A 16,604-nucleotide genomic window follows, 5' to 3' on the forward strand; every position below is an offset into this window, starting at 1 on the left:
TTACTCTTTCCATGCATCTCACTCTCTCCTCCCCTCTCCCCATGTCCATAAGTCTATTCTGTCTGTTTCTCTACTGTTGCTGTGTAAATAAATTCTTCAGTACCATTTTTCTAGATTCCATATATGTGCGTTAGAATACAATATTTATCTTTCTCTTTCTGACTCACTTCATTCTGTATAATAGATTCTAGGTTCATCCACCTCATCAGAACTGACTCAAATGTGTTCTGTTTTATGGCTGAGTAATATTCCATTGTGTATACGTACCATGACTTCTTTATCCATTCACCTGTCGATAGACATTTAGGTTGCCTTCATGTTCTAGCTATTGTAAATAGTGCTGCAATGAGCAATGAGATACATGTGCCTTTTTCAATTTTGATTTCCTCAGGGTATATGCCTAGGAGTGGGATAGTTGGGTCATATGATGGTTTTATTCCTAGTTTTTTAAGGAATCTCCATACCATCTTCCATACTGGATGTATCAATTTATGTTCCCACCAACAGTGCAAGAGCGGTCCCTTTTCTCCACTCCCTCTCCAGTATTTATTGTTTGTAGACTTTATGATGATGGCCATTCTGACTGATGTGAGGTGATATCTCATTGTAGTTTTGATTTGCATTTCTCTTATGATGAGCAATGTTGAGCATCTTTTCACGTGTTTGTTAGTGGTCTGCATATCTTCTTTGGAGAAATGTCTGTTTAGGTCTTTTTGCCACTTTTTGATTGGGTTGTTTGCTTTTCTGGCATTGAGTTGTATGAGCTGCTTGTATATTCTGGAAATTAATCCTTTGTCAACTGTTTCATTTGCTATTATTTTCTCCCATTCTGAGGGTTGTCTTTTCATCTTGCTTATAGTTTCCTTTGCTGTGCAAAAGCTTTTAAGTTTAATCAGGTCCCACTTGTTTACATTTGTTTTTATTTCCATTACTCTAGGAGGGGGGTCCAGAGAAGGCAATGGCACCCCACTCCAGTACTCTTGCCTGGAAAATTCCATGGACGGAGGAGCCTGGTAGGCTACAGTCCATGGGGTCACTAAGAGTTGGACACGACTGAGTGACTTCACTTTCACTTTTCCCATTCATGCACTGGAGAAGGAAATGGCAACCCACTCCAGTATTCTTGCCTGGAGAATCCCAGGGATGGTGGAGCCTGGTGGGCTGCCATCTATGGGGTCACACAGAGTCGGACACGACTGAAGCGACTTAGCAGCAGCAGCAGCAGCAGGAGGGGGGTCATAGAGGATCTTGCTTTGGTTTATGTCATTGAGTGTTTTGCCTATGTTTTCCTCTAAGAGTTTTATAGTTTCTGGTCTTATATTTAGGTCTTTAATCCATTTTATCTTTGTGTATGGTGTTAGGAAGTGTTCTAATTTCATCCTTTTACATGTATCTGTCCAGTTTTCCCAGCACCATTTATTGAAGAGGCTGTTTTTTCCCCATTGTATATTCTTGCCTCCTTTGTCAAAAATAAGTTACCCATAGGTGCATGGGTTTATTTCTGGGCTTTCTATCTTGTTCCATTGGTCTATATTTCTGTTTTTGTGCCAGTATTCCCCCATACTGTCTTGATGACTGTAGCTTTATAGTATAATCTGAAGTCAGGAAGGTTGATTCCTCCAGCTCCATTCTTCTTTCTCAGGACTGCTTTGGGTATTCAGGGTCTTTTGTGTTTCCATATGAATTGTGAAATTTTTTGTTCTAGTTCTGTGAAAAGTGCCATTGGTAATTTGATAGGGATCGCATTGAATCTGTAGATCGCATTTGGTAGTATAGTCATTTTTACAATATTGATTCTTCCTACCCAGGAACATGGAATATCTCTCCATCTGTTTATGTCATCTTTGATTTCTTTCATTAGTGTCTTATAATTTTCTGTTTACATTTCTTTTTTCTCCTTAGGTAAGTTTATTCTTAGATATTTAATTCTTTTTGTTGCAAAGGTGAATAGGTTTGATTCCTTAATTTCTCCTTCTGATTTTTCATTGTTAGTATATAGAAATGTAAGTGATTTCTGTGTATTGATTTTGTATCCTGTAACTTTGCCAAATTCACTGATTAGCTCTAGTAGTTTTCTGATACTATCTTTAGGGTTTTCTATGTACAGTATCATGTCATCTGCAAATGGTGAGAGCTTTACTTCTTCTTTTAGTCTCTGGATTTCTTTTATTTATTTTTTCTTCTTTGATTACTGTAGCTAGGACTTTCAGAACTGTGTTGAATAGTAGTGGTGAGAGTGGACACCCTTGTCTTGTTCCTGATCTTAGGGGGAATGCTTTCAGTTTTTCACCATTGAGAATAATGTTTGCCATAGGCGTATCATATATGGCTTTCACTATGTTGAGGTAGGTTCCTTCTATGCCTATTTTTTGATGAGCTTTAATCATAAATGTGTGCTGAATTTTGTCAAAGTGTTTATCTGCATCTATTGAGATTATTATATGGTTTTTATCTTTCAGTTTGTTAATATGGTGTATCATATTGATTGATCTGCATATATTGAAGAATCCTTGCATTCCTGGAATAAACCCAACTTGATCATGGTGTATGAGCTTCTTGATGTGCTGCTGAATTCTGTTCGCTAAAATTTTGTTGAGGATTTTTGCATCTATGTTCATCAGTGATATTGCCCTGTAGTTTTCTTGGCTGGAGGAGCATAGCTTGCTGTACTGCTCTTGTGAGTGTGAACTACAATTCTCAGGATGAGATTACTGAATGCTGAATTGGGAGGAGATACATGCAATCAAGTACTCCAAGCTTACACAAGCAGGCTCGAGCATACCACTGAAGGAGACTCATTCTAATATGCAACACCAGAGATCAAGCCCTGAGCCTTTGGAGTGGGAGCACTGACTGCAAGACCCTAGACTACCAGAGAATTAACCCTAGGGAGTATCAAATAGTGAGAACTCACACAAAGGAAACCGTCTAAATACAAGACCCAGCATCACCCAACCACCAGTAACACCCTGTGCAGGACGCCTCATCTAAACAACAAAAATACAAAACAAATCATCAGAAGACAGGATTACCACCTCACTCAGCCTTGCCCGTCAGAGGAAAAACAAACAACCAAACAAACAAAAACTCAGCACAAATCTCACCCTACATGAAGCTTTCACAAACCACTGGACCAATCTTAGGAGGGAAGAAACCAAAAGGAAGAAAGAATTCAACCTTGAATCCTGGCAAAAGGAGACCTCAAACACAATAAGTTAAAAAAACTAACGAAAAGGCATAGAAATGCTATACAAATGAAGGAACAAACTAGAAACACAGAAGTCCAAATAAATGAAGAGGAAATAGGCAAACTACCTGAAAAAGGATTCAGAAAAATTATACTAAAGATGATCAAAAACCTTGAAAACAAAATGGAGAAAATGCAAGAATCAAAGACCTAGAAGAATTAAAGAATAAACATACAGAGACAAAGGACACAATTACTGAAATTAAAAATGCTCTAGAAGGAATCAGTAGCAGAATATCTGAAGCAGAAGAATGAATCAGTGAGCTGGAAGATAAAATGGTGGAAATAACTTCTGAAGAGCAGAATAAAGTAAAAAGAATGAAAAGAACTGAGGATAGTCTCAGAAACCTCTGAGACAATATCAAACGCTGCTGCTGCTGCTGCTAAGTCGTTTCAGTCGTGTCCGACTCTGTGCGACCCCATAGACGGCAGCCCACCAGGCTCCGCCTTCCCTGGGATTCTCCAGGCAAGAATACTGGAGTGAGTTGCCGTTTCCTTCTCCAGTGCATGAAAGGGAAAAGTGAAAGTGAAGTCGCTCAGTCGTCCAACTCTTAGCGACCCTATGGACTGTAGCCTACCAGGCTCTTCCATCCATGGGATTTTCCAGGCAAGAGTACTGGAGTGGGGTGCCATTGCCTTCTCCGATATCAAACGCACCAACATTCAAAGTATAGGGGTCCCAGAAGAAGAAGAGAAAAAGAAAGGGTATGAGAAAATTTTTGAAGAGATTATAGTTGAAAATTTCCCCAACATGGAAAAGGAAATAGTCAATTAAGTCCAAGAGGCACAAAGAGTCCCGTACAGGATAAACTCAAGGAGAAACACATCAATATACATACTAATCAAACTAACAAAGACTAAACACAAAGAAAGACTATTAAAAGCAGCAAGGGAGAAGCAACAAGTAACATACAAGGGAAACCACATACACTTAACAGCTGATCTTTAAGCAGAAACTCTGCAGGCCAGAAGGGAATGGCAAGATATATTTCAATTTCTGAAAGAGAAAAATCTACAACCAAGATTACTGTACCCAGCAAGGATCTCATTCAAAATTGATGGAGAAATAAAAAGCTTTTCAGACAAGCAAAAGTTAAGACAATTCAGTACCACCAAACCAGCTTTACAACAAATGTTAAAGGGACTTATGTAGTCAAGAAATATAAGAGAAGAAAAAAGATCTACAAAATCAACCCCAAACATTTAAGAAAATGGCAATAGGAATATATATGTCAATAATTACTTTGAATGAATTAAATGCTCCAGCCAACAGACACAGACTGACTGAATTGATACAAAAACAAGACCCACATATATGCTGTCTAAAAGAAACCCACTTCAAACCTCAAGACACATATAGACTGAAAGTGAGAGGGTGGAAAAAATATATTCCATGCAAATGGGAAGCAAAAGAAAGCTGGGTTAGCAATCCTCATATCAGACAAATAGACCTTAAAATAAAGATTACAAGAGATAAGGAAGGACACTCCATAATGATCAAGGGATCAATCCAAGAGGAAGACATAACAATTGTAAATATCTATGCACCCAACATAGGAGCACCTCAGTACATAAGACAAACACTAACAGACATGAAAGGAGAAATTGACAGTAACACAATAATAGTAGGAGACTTTAACACCACACTCACACCAATGGACAGATCATCAAAATAGAAAATTAGTAAGGAAAAACAAGTCTTAAATGGTACATTAGATAAGATGGATCTCATCAATATCTTCAGGACATTTCATCCAAATGCAGAAGAATACACTTTCTTCTCAAGTGCACATGGAACATTCTCCAGGATAGACCACATCTTGAGTCACAAATCAAACCTCAGTAAATTTAAGAAAATCGAAATCATATCAAGCATCTTCTCCGACAACAATGCTATGAGACTAGATTTCAATTACAAGAAAAAAACAGTAAGAAACACAAACACATGGAGATTAAACAACATGTTTCTAAATAAGCAACAGGTTACTGAAGAAATCAAAAGGGAAATGAAAAAAGTTCTAGAAACAAATGACAATGAAAACATGACAACTCAAAACCTATCAGATGCAGCAAAAGCAGTTCTAAGAGGGAAGTTTATAGCAATACAATCCCACCTCAAGAAACAAGAAAAACATCGAATAGACAACCTAACTTTACACCTAAAACAACTGGAAAAAGAAGAACAAGAAAACCCCAAAATTAGTAGAAGGAAAGAAATCATAAAGACCTGAACAGAAATAAATGAAAAAGAAATGAAAGAAACAATAGTAAAGATTAATAAAACTAAAAGCTGATTCTTTGAGAAGATAAACAAAATTGACAAGCCTTTAGTCAGACTCATCAAGAAAAAAAAAGAGAAGAATCAAATCAAGAAAATCAGAAATGAAAAAGGAGAGGTTACAACAGACAATGCAGAAATACAAAGGATTATAAGAGATTATTATGAACAACTATATGGCAATAAAATGGATAACCTGGAAGAAATGGACACTTAGAAAAGTTCAATCTTCCGAGACTGAACCAGGAAGAAATAGAAATTATGAACAACCCAATTGCAAGCACTGAAATTGAAGCTGTGATAAAAAAATCTCCCAAAAAACAAAAGCCCAGGACCAGATGGCTTCACAGGAGAATTCTATCAAACATTTAGAGAAGAGCTAATGCCTATCCTTCTAAAACTCTTTCAAAAAATTGCAGAGAAAGAAACACTTCCAAACTCATTGTAAGAGGCCACCATCACCCTGATACCTGCCTACATTTAAAGCCCCACATTTCTGATACTCCACACTTGCCCCCATACAGCTTTTTAGATCTCTAAAGATCCCATGTCTGTCTGTCTGTCCTCCCTCCCTCCCCCTCTCCCTCCCTTCTTTCCTTGCTTTCTTCCTTCTATTCATTCACTTGATAACTGAAACAGAGGCCCTGATGTCAGGGTACTCAAAAAAAACCCTTACTTTGAATGATTTTAGACTCACAAGAAGCTGCAAAATTATTTCCTATGTATACCCTTCTGCTAGCTTACTCCAATGTATTATATTAGTTCATAATCAGAGGGAAAAAACTAATGCCAGTACAATGCCATTAAATGCACTATAGACCTTATTTGGAGTTCACTAATTTTTGCAGCATTCAATGAATTTATAATCTAGTATTTCTCTTATTATAGCAGTTTATAATTGGCATTCCTCAAATAAAATTAAGTTCATATTTAAGAAGTTAAGGAAAAGTATATGCCTTTGGAAAAGATTTCATTCAAAATCACTGAAATAAAACTTTTCACTGAAAAGGGTAAACTCTCTGCTCTCTGGAATATTTACTTCTTCAAAACAATACATTTTCCAAAGCATTCTAGATATCCAGAGGTGACACTCTATGATTTCTCTTCATGGGATGAAACTGGCCAAGTCTTTAGCGATACAGAAATCTCCTAAAGAATTTAGCTCATGTTCAAGGTGTCCACATTTAACTATGCAGAGGTTTTCCCACCGTGGTTCTTTTCAGTTTCCAAAATGCATCAGGATACCACATTACACAGTGTGGGTGGGATATTTTTAAGTCTAGCTATCTCCTCAATTCCTTCCATGTGTGCCACGGAATTTAAGTGCTGGAGTCAGGCATTTCTGAATACAGTTTTCCATAAGTAGATTCACCACTCCCCATTGAAGCACACACATCTGATCTAGTTTATGAGGGTGTGAGATGACTCTTTTCTCTCACTTTGAGAACATTTAAAATGATCAAAAGTGAGACAGAGTGCTAGTTCTGACCTAGGCAAGCTGGGGCCAAGAGAGTTCACTGTTTCTGCTGGCCTCCCACCAGTCAAGAGTGCAGCCCCTTAAACAGGGCTTTCAGGCTCTCTTACCTCCTGCTTCTCTCATTTTTCTGCATCTACTTTTTTCTTTCTAGGCATCCACTTTTTCCTCCCCAAATGAATAAAGGTCTCCTGTAGTGCCCTTTTACAGAGACGTCCAACCAGATTGATCAGGTAGGTTCCAAGCTGGTTGTGGCATCTTCCTTCCCAACTGCTTTTTTTTCCTCTACAATCTCTATTTTTGCTAATATCATTACCATCCTCCAAGACACTGAGACTTGAAACTTCAATAACATTCTTAATGCTGCCATGTCCTTTGCCCCTCACATCTGCTCGGGGCTGTCAATTCCATCTCTTGCTCATGTCTCCTTCTGTCCTGTCGTTTCCATTCACACTCTCTTGAATCCTGGGTGGGCAGGAAGGAAGCTGGCTGCTTGCCTTTGCCAGACTGTGAACTCGCTGAGGGTGGGATCTGCATCTTAGCCACCACTGTGGCTCTGAGACGGCTGTGCCATGCTTGACAGATGGCAGGCCTCTGTGCTATCCACTGAGTGGTTAACGCAGTAGCTGAATATCAATTCTGGAGGACTCATCCCCCAGGAAGGGCTCTGCTCATTCTAGGCTGGGCTCCAAGTTCCCAGAGGAAAAAGCACAATGGGGAGGCAGGCCAGGAAGCCTGGGGAACATAGGTCTCCCTATGCCTTTCACCACTTGCTTAGGCCACTCATACCTGGCCAAAGGCCATCCTCCTCTCTCCTCTTACCCCAAACTTCCCTGTGCCCACAGGTGAGCCTATTATCTGAGAGTTGGTGGTTATGGATTCAGATTTCCTGTGATCTGTTCTCAGCAACATGCAGTCCCTTCTCATTCAACAACTATTGAGTTTGTTCTGCCGTTTATAATCTCTTACTCTCTCTGTTCTCGCTCACTGTGGGACATTCACATACAAACATTCTGCATATGTGTGTGCATGTGCATATATCAGCATCACTTTGAAACTTACCCACCCCAGTCGTTTCACCATTTCACATGTAATTGAACCAGAACTCAGAGACCAAAGTGGTGGCTCTGAGTTTACAGGGCCCATTTGAGGCAGAGTCTTAGCAGATAACAGGACGTCATACATCCCCTGCCTCATGGCCTGCCCCGAGATCAAACTGATCATTGAAAACCCATCCCATGGAATTACATCTTTGAGCTGCATTCTGGTGGATTTTCTTTGCCAGATAGTTTCAAACTTCAAAAGTTGTCTCTAACACCCTAGATTTGTGTTTTATCTGCTTCAGAAGATAATCAAGATCACAGACAGGCATTTTGCAGGATTACACGTGGAACATGCATCTGGAGTATTGGCTGTGAAATATGCGCAGGAGTTTCCAGACAGATTAAGCTTTGTCACCATTGGATATTGAAGGGTCACAGAGCCTGCCAAGCCTAGAACTTCCAGCTATGCTTTGATTCACTGGAGAGACAGGGATGTGAGCCTGGACTGTGGCTCTGAACCTCTTAAGCCCTGCAAAATGAGGATTCTGAAAAGGCCCTCAAATCTTTTTTGTGTTGAAAGCACTGTTTTTGGAAAAACACAACTTCCTGCTTTTTATGCTGAATGCAAGGTTTTTAAATCCCCAAATAATGCTCATTAAGACATCAAACAGATCTTGCATAACAATATTTTGATGATTTAAGGGTAAATAAATCGAAAGCATATGCATTAAATGTCCCTTACAATACACACGTGTTTTAAGATTATGGGGGGGAAAGTGCTTGACAAAAGGCAAACTGGGTTTCCCCAAGCCCTGAATGTTTGAACAATAGGACATCAGATGAATTTCAAACAAAACCAGGTTCTCCTCTCTATAGAAGAACATAGGAAGCCAGTTTTGTGTATTTCCAAGGTAAATGATCTGCCTGATTCTGGAAAAAAGCAGCAGCCTTCACCCCTGCAAGCATGCCCTGCATTGTGAGCCACGGTTTTCAGTGGAGAAAAGGGAGTGAGGTAATGGCCACAGGCACACCAGTTAACCCTCCAGAGTGGCCTGATTTATAACTGCTTTGGAAGCCTCACAATATTACATCTCTTGATTTTGTACACACAGAATGTCTCAGCCTTCCCACCCACAAATGTGTTAGGTAGTATTAAAGCCTTTTCCACCGGGGCATGTGAAACCCTGGTTTCAGTCCAAGCCAAAATTCAGCCAACCCATGGGCTTTATAATTGAGGTCTAAATAGAACTTGGCATCATCCTAGGGTCTCTCAATCAACTACCATTAAATGCCTCCTAGAGCAAGGCAGTGCTAAGGTGGTGGGGGGATGGAGGAGGAAGGACATAAAAAAAGTTCAGAAACTCAGAAGACCAAGTCCCAGTTTTAAGTAGCAAATGATCTAGTTAAAGGGCTGGGACACATGGGAAATTAACGACTGTCCCCAGGCTGGCCTAGAAAAGTTCTCTGAAAGAGGAGATACTTGCGATGGGCCTTGAGGATTGAGCTGGTTCATTCACCTGTGAAATGTTTATTTACCATCTACCATAAGCAACACCCTGGGCTAGTACTGGGGATACAGAAGAAAATCAGACAGGCCTGGTCCTTGCTCTTGGACAGCTTGCACTTGACTTGGGAAGATAGGCATCATGTAGTAACTGTGAGTGCTAACAAGGAAAAGGACAGGTACTGGGAGAAGCCTTTAGCAGGGGTATTTGACCAACATTACATGAGTTGAATTGTCCTAGACTCTTGAAGTGTGGTTCATACATCAGTTTGTTATACATGCAGAATCTCAGGCCCTTCCCTAGTCCTAGTGAATCGGAATCTGCATTTTTAATTCAATGCCAGGTGATTCTTAATACACGGGATTTCTAGAAGCAGTGCTAAGGTAACAGTATGCAGCAAGAGAGCATAGGACTCCTGGATCACATGAGTGTTCAAATATCTGGATTGAACAGAACAGACACCTCTTTTCCTGGATGACAGTTCTACCCCTGAATCAAATGTGGAGGAGTCTGTATCTCTCGTGTAGATACTGAAGGACACCCAAGGTCAGTTAACAGGCCACTCATCTTTGACTCTCATGGGGGCCCTCTTTGTCTATTGTGTCTTATTTTCAGTCATATGTCTACTGGGTCAGGATCCTTTCATGTTCCAAAATAGGAGATCTGTTCTGTTTGGCATCAATATTTCTCTCCTGTTTCCCTCCCTCCACTCTCTGTGCTGGCTAATGCTTTCCAGATGAGGTGCGAGCAGCTGCTAATTGTACCCGGATCAGTTTTGATTTGTGTTTCAGTCAGCAAGGCACCTCACTAATGGGTCTGAAACTTGGCAGCAGGCCTGGGACCAGTGTCAAAGGAAACAGATCCAAAAGGCACACCGAGAAAGGCAAGGAGACAAGGAGTGGATAGAAAAGGTTTGTAGGATGAAAGGAGGGGGAGGGAATCAAAGGGACAGGAGAGAACTAGAGAGCTTCTTGGGGGGAAAGAAGAGAAACAGATTGAAGAAAGCAGGGGATATGGAGAAGGGGGAGAGGGGCAAACCCAGGAAAAAGGGGTGGGAGAGGCACAGAGGGAAGAAGCAATAGCATCTGTACCTCTGAGAGGAGGCAAGATAATCGAACTCTGTTTTGTGATATGATCCTGACGATGCCTGGTGTTGCTCACCCAGCTTGCTGTACTTGTAACGGCAACTCTGTACACAGTGGGTATCAGATAGGGTGGCCCCCAACTTTTTGCAGGCAGTAATCTGATGCCTCTCTGTTCTCTCTGGCCCCCAGCTTTCCAAGGGCTTGACAGGGAGCACTGAACTCTGACAGCAGCCAGTGAGGGAAGGCTCAAGTTCCAAGCCTGAGAAAGTCGGGGGCCAGACACACCTTGGCTTTATGAGCTGAGGCCCGGGGAAGGGCCTCTCCTGGCTTGAGCTCCTGGAGCCTGATTTCCTGGAATCGAGTTGGAAAGGGGCCTTGTTAGGGGAAGCTAAGGCCTAAGGCCTAAGGCCTGTCTGAATTGTGCACATTCATTGTATTTATTAAACGAAAAAAAAAAAACACTTGTGTAAGAGGAGGAAATACACTTGCCAATATGAATTCCAAATTGCTTAAGTGGGGGGAAGACCCACATATACATGCAGATTTGTGCAGAGAAGAGAGAGTAAAGGAAAAATAAGGAGATAGAGCATTAAGAAGCACAAGAACTAGGAACAGAGGAAGATTGCCAGTGGATAAGCTGAACCTTGCTTAGGGCACCAGAATATGGAGCCATACCCACCCCTGCTCCCAGCAAAAAACAAACAAGCCTGCATTTTGGAGTACAAAATTAATACTTCAAAAAAAAGCATTTGTGTCCAAACAAAAACTTGTACAAAAAAGTTCATAGCAGCACTATTTACAATCTCTGAAAGATGGAAACCACCCAAATATCCATCAACTGATGAGCACATGGATAAACAGAATGTGTATATTCACAGAGTGAAATATTATCCAGCCATAAAAAAGAAATGAAGTCCTGATGCATGCTACAACAATGATGAACTTTGCAAATAATATGCAAAGTTAAGGAAAATCATATTATATGATTTCATCTGTAGGAAATATCTAGAAATGGCAAATCCATAGTGACAAAACGCAGTTTAGTTGCTGTTGTAGCCTTGGGGGAATGGAGAATGGGGAATGCCTGCTTAATGAGCATGGAGTTTCCATTTGGGGTGATGCAAAAGTTCTGGAACTAGACAGTGGTGATGGTTGTAAAACTTTGTGAATGTACTTAGTGACACTGAATTATACATTTTAAAATGGCACATTTTATGCTGTGTATATTTTACAAATAAAAAAATGCAAAAAAAAAAAGCACCGAAAGAACTTTATTGTGAAAATCTGAAAAAAAAAATAAAAGAAAAGCAATTTGTTTTGCCATAAACTTGTTCTATAGTTAGGTACTGCTTTTATTTAAATTCATGTTTGGAAAGGTGGTATTATAACTGTTGTAACATGACCCTAAAAGGGAAAGAATAGAAAGTTCTAATGAAGAAAGGAAAAGGGTGATGGAGTTCAGTTCAGTTCAGTCTCTCAGTTGTGTCTGACTCTTTGCGACTCTGTGGACTGCAGAACACCAGGCCTCCCCATCCATCACCAACTCCCGAAGCCTACTCAAATTCATGTCCATTGTGTCAGTGATGCCATCCAACCATCTCAGCCTGTCGTCCCCTTCTACTCCTGCCTTCAATCTTTCCCAGCATCAGGGTCTTTTCCAATGAGTCGGTTCTTCGCATCAGGTGGCCAAAGTATTGGAGCTTCAGCTTCAGCATCAGTCCTTCCAACGAATATTCAGGACTGATTTCCTTTAGGATGGACTGTTTGGATATCCTTGCAGTCCAAGGGACTCTCAAGAGTCTTCTCCAACATTACAATTCAAAAGCATCAATTCTTCGGCGCTCAGCTTTCTTTATAGTCCTGCATATTAAAAAGCAGAGACATTAGTGATGTAATTAGGAGTGGAAAAATCAAAGAAAGCCAGTTACCTATAGGGTAGAAAATAAAAGAGCGGGGATGGCTATGAAAGAGCGGTGGCTGGGATGAAGTGGGGAGAAATAACTTCAATATGTTTCATCTGGAGAAAAAGAAAGCTCAGATATAAAAAGAGAGACACAGAACAAAGGAAATCTTTGAATGGTGCCAGACAGCATGGAAAAGAAACTTAGATGAACTAAAAGAGACTCTGAGTCAAAACAAAACAACAGAGAAACAACAGAAAATGTCAGTTCTTCATCTCATCCCCCTTTTATTTCCCATGGGATGAGCTCTTAGAGCTATGAATTGCCATAAATATGGGGGCTAGGATCTGAGGGTGCAGGTACGTGCAGATAGATCCCTCCTCTCTGTAAGGTGCACCTTCTTAACTAAGGCCATTATCCAACAATGGCTGGTCTCCCCACCCTGTGGTCCCCATCCAGGGACATGAGTAACCAGAGACTGGACAAGTCCCAGTCAGGCATGCTGAAAGGAGAGCTGTGCCCTGGGCAGGCAGTCAGGCAGGATCACTTCCGAAATCTCTGCCATTTCTGTGATCTTGCATGTGAATGGTTCTAAACCATGTGCAGACACCTAACAAAAGGGGGTTGGTCAGTGGGTCAGGGGATCAGTCCATGCATGTTTACCACACACAAGTGCTCTATTTAAAAGAGGATTTGTTGGAAGGATTTACAAGGCCCTCCCTTGCAGAGAGCTGTTAGATGGAAAGTATCGAGGTTGAGACAATGACTTTCTGTTACTGTATCCAGGTAGATGCAATGTAAGGATTTTTAAAAAATATTTGAAAATGCCACAAAAAAGATGAAAATAAAAATCATCCATAATGCATCACTTTGATATTTATAGCTATGCATAATTACCTATACTTAGAACAGACACACAATGATACCAAGCATACTATTTCACGTGAATATCTTTCTAGGTCGTTAGTCTTCAACAATATTATCACGACGAGTGTGTGTGTATGCATGCACGTGTCCAAGTGTGTTCAAAAACTTTATGATAAAAACGAAATAGGGAGATGGGAACAAGAACATGTTTCTAAGCCAATGGAAGCTTATTTTGCAAAGAAAGCACAGAAGTTGCACCCTATTTTGCAAAAACCATCAGTGTTTGGGAACAATCCTGAGGAAGATGACGAGCATGTTACAACAGACACTATACCTTCAGCCTCAGTATGAAGGAGGAGTGTCTTCACCGTCTTCACTGGAATGAAGACAGCAGGGATCTGCAGCCATGTAGAGTGGACATGTTGCATGAGCAAGAAATAGACCACTGTGTTGTAAGCCAAAAACACACACACAAAAAACAAAGTGTACAAATGACAAGATCACCACCATTTTCTAAGACTTCAAAAGGAAGTTGTTGTTCATTTGTTAAGTCATGTCCAACTCTTTGTGACACCATGGACTGCAGTCTGCCAGGCTTCCCTGTCAAGGACACCTGTAAAAGAAATCAACTTCTGGAATCTGAGTTCCTTCCTTGTGCATATCTGCTAACACATTTGAATCTAATAAGGAGTGAGGGGTTTTCCAGGCTGAGTCTATAAATTTTCTAGACAAAGCCCATTTTTTAACTCTATGGGGACTTTAGGGGGATATCTCACTTCCTATGCAAGAAAGAAGCTTGCAAAGGCCTGCCTGGTCCTTTGTCCCAGAAAGAAAATGTTCACAGCAGGTGTTCTCCTAGGCTCTGTTAAGCAGAGGCCTGGTCTATGGAGGGGTTAAGAGGATGAATATAGGGAATGGGAAGCATACACTGTTTTCTGAACACTGGAGTGCCAGCCACTTACTAGTATAAGATGCAACTCAAGTCAGAAGTCAAGGTAACCCCCACCTGCAAGGCTGCAACTGACATTACCCAGATGAGGAAGCTTTGCTCCAGTGGCCTGAGATTTGCAGGCTTTGTCTTTCTTCCCACGTCAAGCCTCTCTGAAGCCCAGAATTACACAACTGGAGGTTGAGGTACACACCTGTTTTCCCTGTAATTGAGGCTTTGGGGGGCAAAATCTTTCACAGGCTAGGAGGCAAGTACAGCACTGGAGAATCACACGTACATGTCAGTGCAGCGTCTTTGAGGCTGTGCAGTAACTGGATGAGTATGTGATCCTCCAATGGCCTCTCAATGCACTCAGCATATTAGGTTGGTACAAAAATAATTATGGTTTCAGACCCTGAATTTTAAACCATTCTAACTAGATTCAAACACATTTTTATTAATCAAAATGGAAACCATTACAATCAACATGTTTTTGCCAATGAGAAATAGGTTTGTTTTTTCCTGTGGCATAAAAACCCATGCTTTGGGATTCAATGAACTCTTGGAAAGCATTTTCTGCATCCTGCTGGTTGTGGAAGCATTTTCCCCACAAAAAGTTGTCAAGATGATTGAGGAAGTGGTAGTTGGTTGGTGAGTGGTCAGGCGAATATGGCAGATGAAGCAAAACTTCATAGCCCAATTGGTTCAACTTTTGAAGCATTGGTTGTGCAATGAGTGGTTGGGAGTTGTCATGGAGAAGAATTGGGCCCTTTCTGTTGACCAATGCCAGCTGCAGGCAGTGCAGTTTTTGGTGCATCTCATCAATTTGCTGAGCATACTTCTCAGATGTAATGGATTCATCAGGATTCAGAAAGCTGTAGTGGATCAGGCCAGCAACAGACCACCATGACCCTTTTCTGGTGCAAGTTTGGCTTTGGGAAGTGCTTTGAAGTTTCTTCTTGGTCCAACTACTGAGGTGGTTGTCGACGGTTGTCATATACAATCAACTTTTTGTTGCATGTCACCATCTGATTGAGAAATGGTTTGTTGTTGTGTGAAATAAGAGAAGCCAACACTTTTAAATGATGATTTTTTTGATTTGTGGTCAGCTCATGAGGCACCTACTTACTAAGCTTTTTCAACTTTTCAACTTTTCAACTTGCTCCAAATGCTGAATGACCATAGAATGGTTGATGTTGAGTTCTTTGGCAACCTCTGGTGTAGGTGTAAGAGAATTAGTTTCATTGATTGCTCTCAACTGGTTGTTGTCAACTGCTGATGGCCAGTCACTATGCTAATCATCTTCAAGTCTCTCATCGCCTTTGCAAAAGTTCTTGAACCATCACTTCACTGTACATTCATTAGCAGTTCTGGGGCCAAATGGGTTGTTGATGTTGCAAGTTGTCTCCACTGCTTTATGACCCATGCTGACTTGAATAAGAAAATCACTTGAATTTGCTTTTTGTCTAACATCATTTCCATAGTATAAAATATATATAAAATCAGCAGTAAGTAATAATTCATTAGCAAAAGACATAAAGCAAAAATGCACATTAAAATGTATAACATAATCACATTTATTTAAGAACACATTCCAATATCAAATGACAAAGTTCAACAATGCAAAACTACAATCACTTTTGCACCAATCTATTGTTCATTTGCTAAGTTATGTCCAACTCTTTGTGATCCCATGGACTGCAGCATACCAGGCTTCCCTATCCTTCACTATCTCCCAGAGTTTGCTCAGATTCATATCCATTAAGTCAGTGATGCTATCCAACCATCTTATCCTCTGCCATCCTCTTCTTCTTTTGCCTTCAATCTTTCCCAGCATCAGGGTTTTTTCCAATGAGTTGGCTGTTCGCATCAGGTGGCCAAAATACTGGAGCTTCAGCTTCAGCATCAGTCCTTCCAGTGAATATTCATAGTTCATTTCTTTTACGATTGACTGGTTTGATCTCCTTGCTGTCCAAGGGACTCTCAAGGGACTTCTCCAACACCACAATTCAAAGGCATCAATTCTTTGGCACTCAGCTGCTGATTATGTAGGGCAGCCATAGAACAGCATCTCCAGGCCTCTATCATCTTGGCTTTCACACAGAGCTGTTACCACAACTATAACAAACCTCCCCTATCCTTTAGCCCCCACTTCTAACTCTACCCCAAGATTCTATGTCCATCATGCAGTCTATGAGAATGACCTGAGGAAACCTTCCCGGCACCTACATCTCCTAATTCTGATCTCTATGGCTGCCCATCACTCTGTCCTGCTG

General features: G+C 40.8%; 1 protein-coding gene across 2 annotated transcripts in view; it reads right to left on the reverse strand.

The window, feature by feature from the left end:
• Positions 1-11,966: 11,966 nt before the first annotated feature.
• The window catches only part of GTPBP8 (GTP binding protein 8), a 168,852-nt gene continuing 164,214 nt past the window's right edge, over positions 11,967-16,604 (reverse strand). For both annotated transcript variants that reach the window (XR_014077494.1, XM_081572234.1), the window contains one exon: positions 11,967-12,492. Coding sequence is in view for 1 of the 2 variants with exons in the window: in XM_081572234.1 (XP_081428360.1) it covers positions 12,444-12,492 (49 nt within the window). In the remaining variant the exon portion in view is untranslated. The remainder of the gene's footprint in view (positions 12,493-16,604) is intronic.

The sequence above is a fragment of the Giraffa tippelskirchi genome, chromosome 2, assembly GCF_054371585.1.
Source record: "Giraffa tippelskirchi isolate mGirTip1 chromosome 2, T2T-mGirTip1v1.2.pri, whole genome shotgun sequence".
Taxonomy (NCBI): domain Eukaryota; kingdom Metazoa; phylum Chordata; class Mammalia; order Artiodactyla; family Giraffidae; genus Giraffa; species Giraffa tippelskirchi.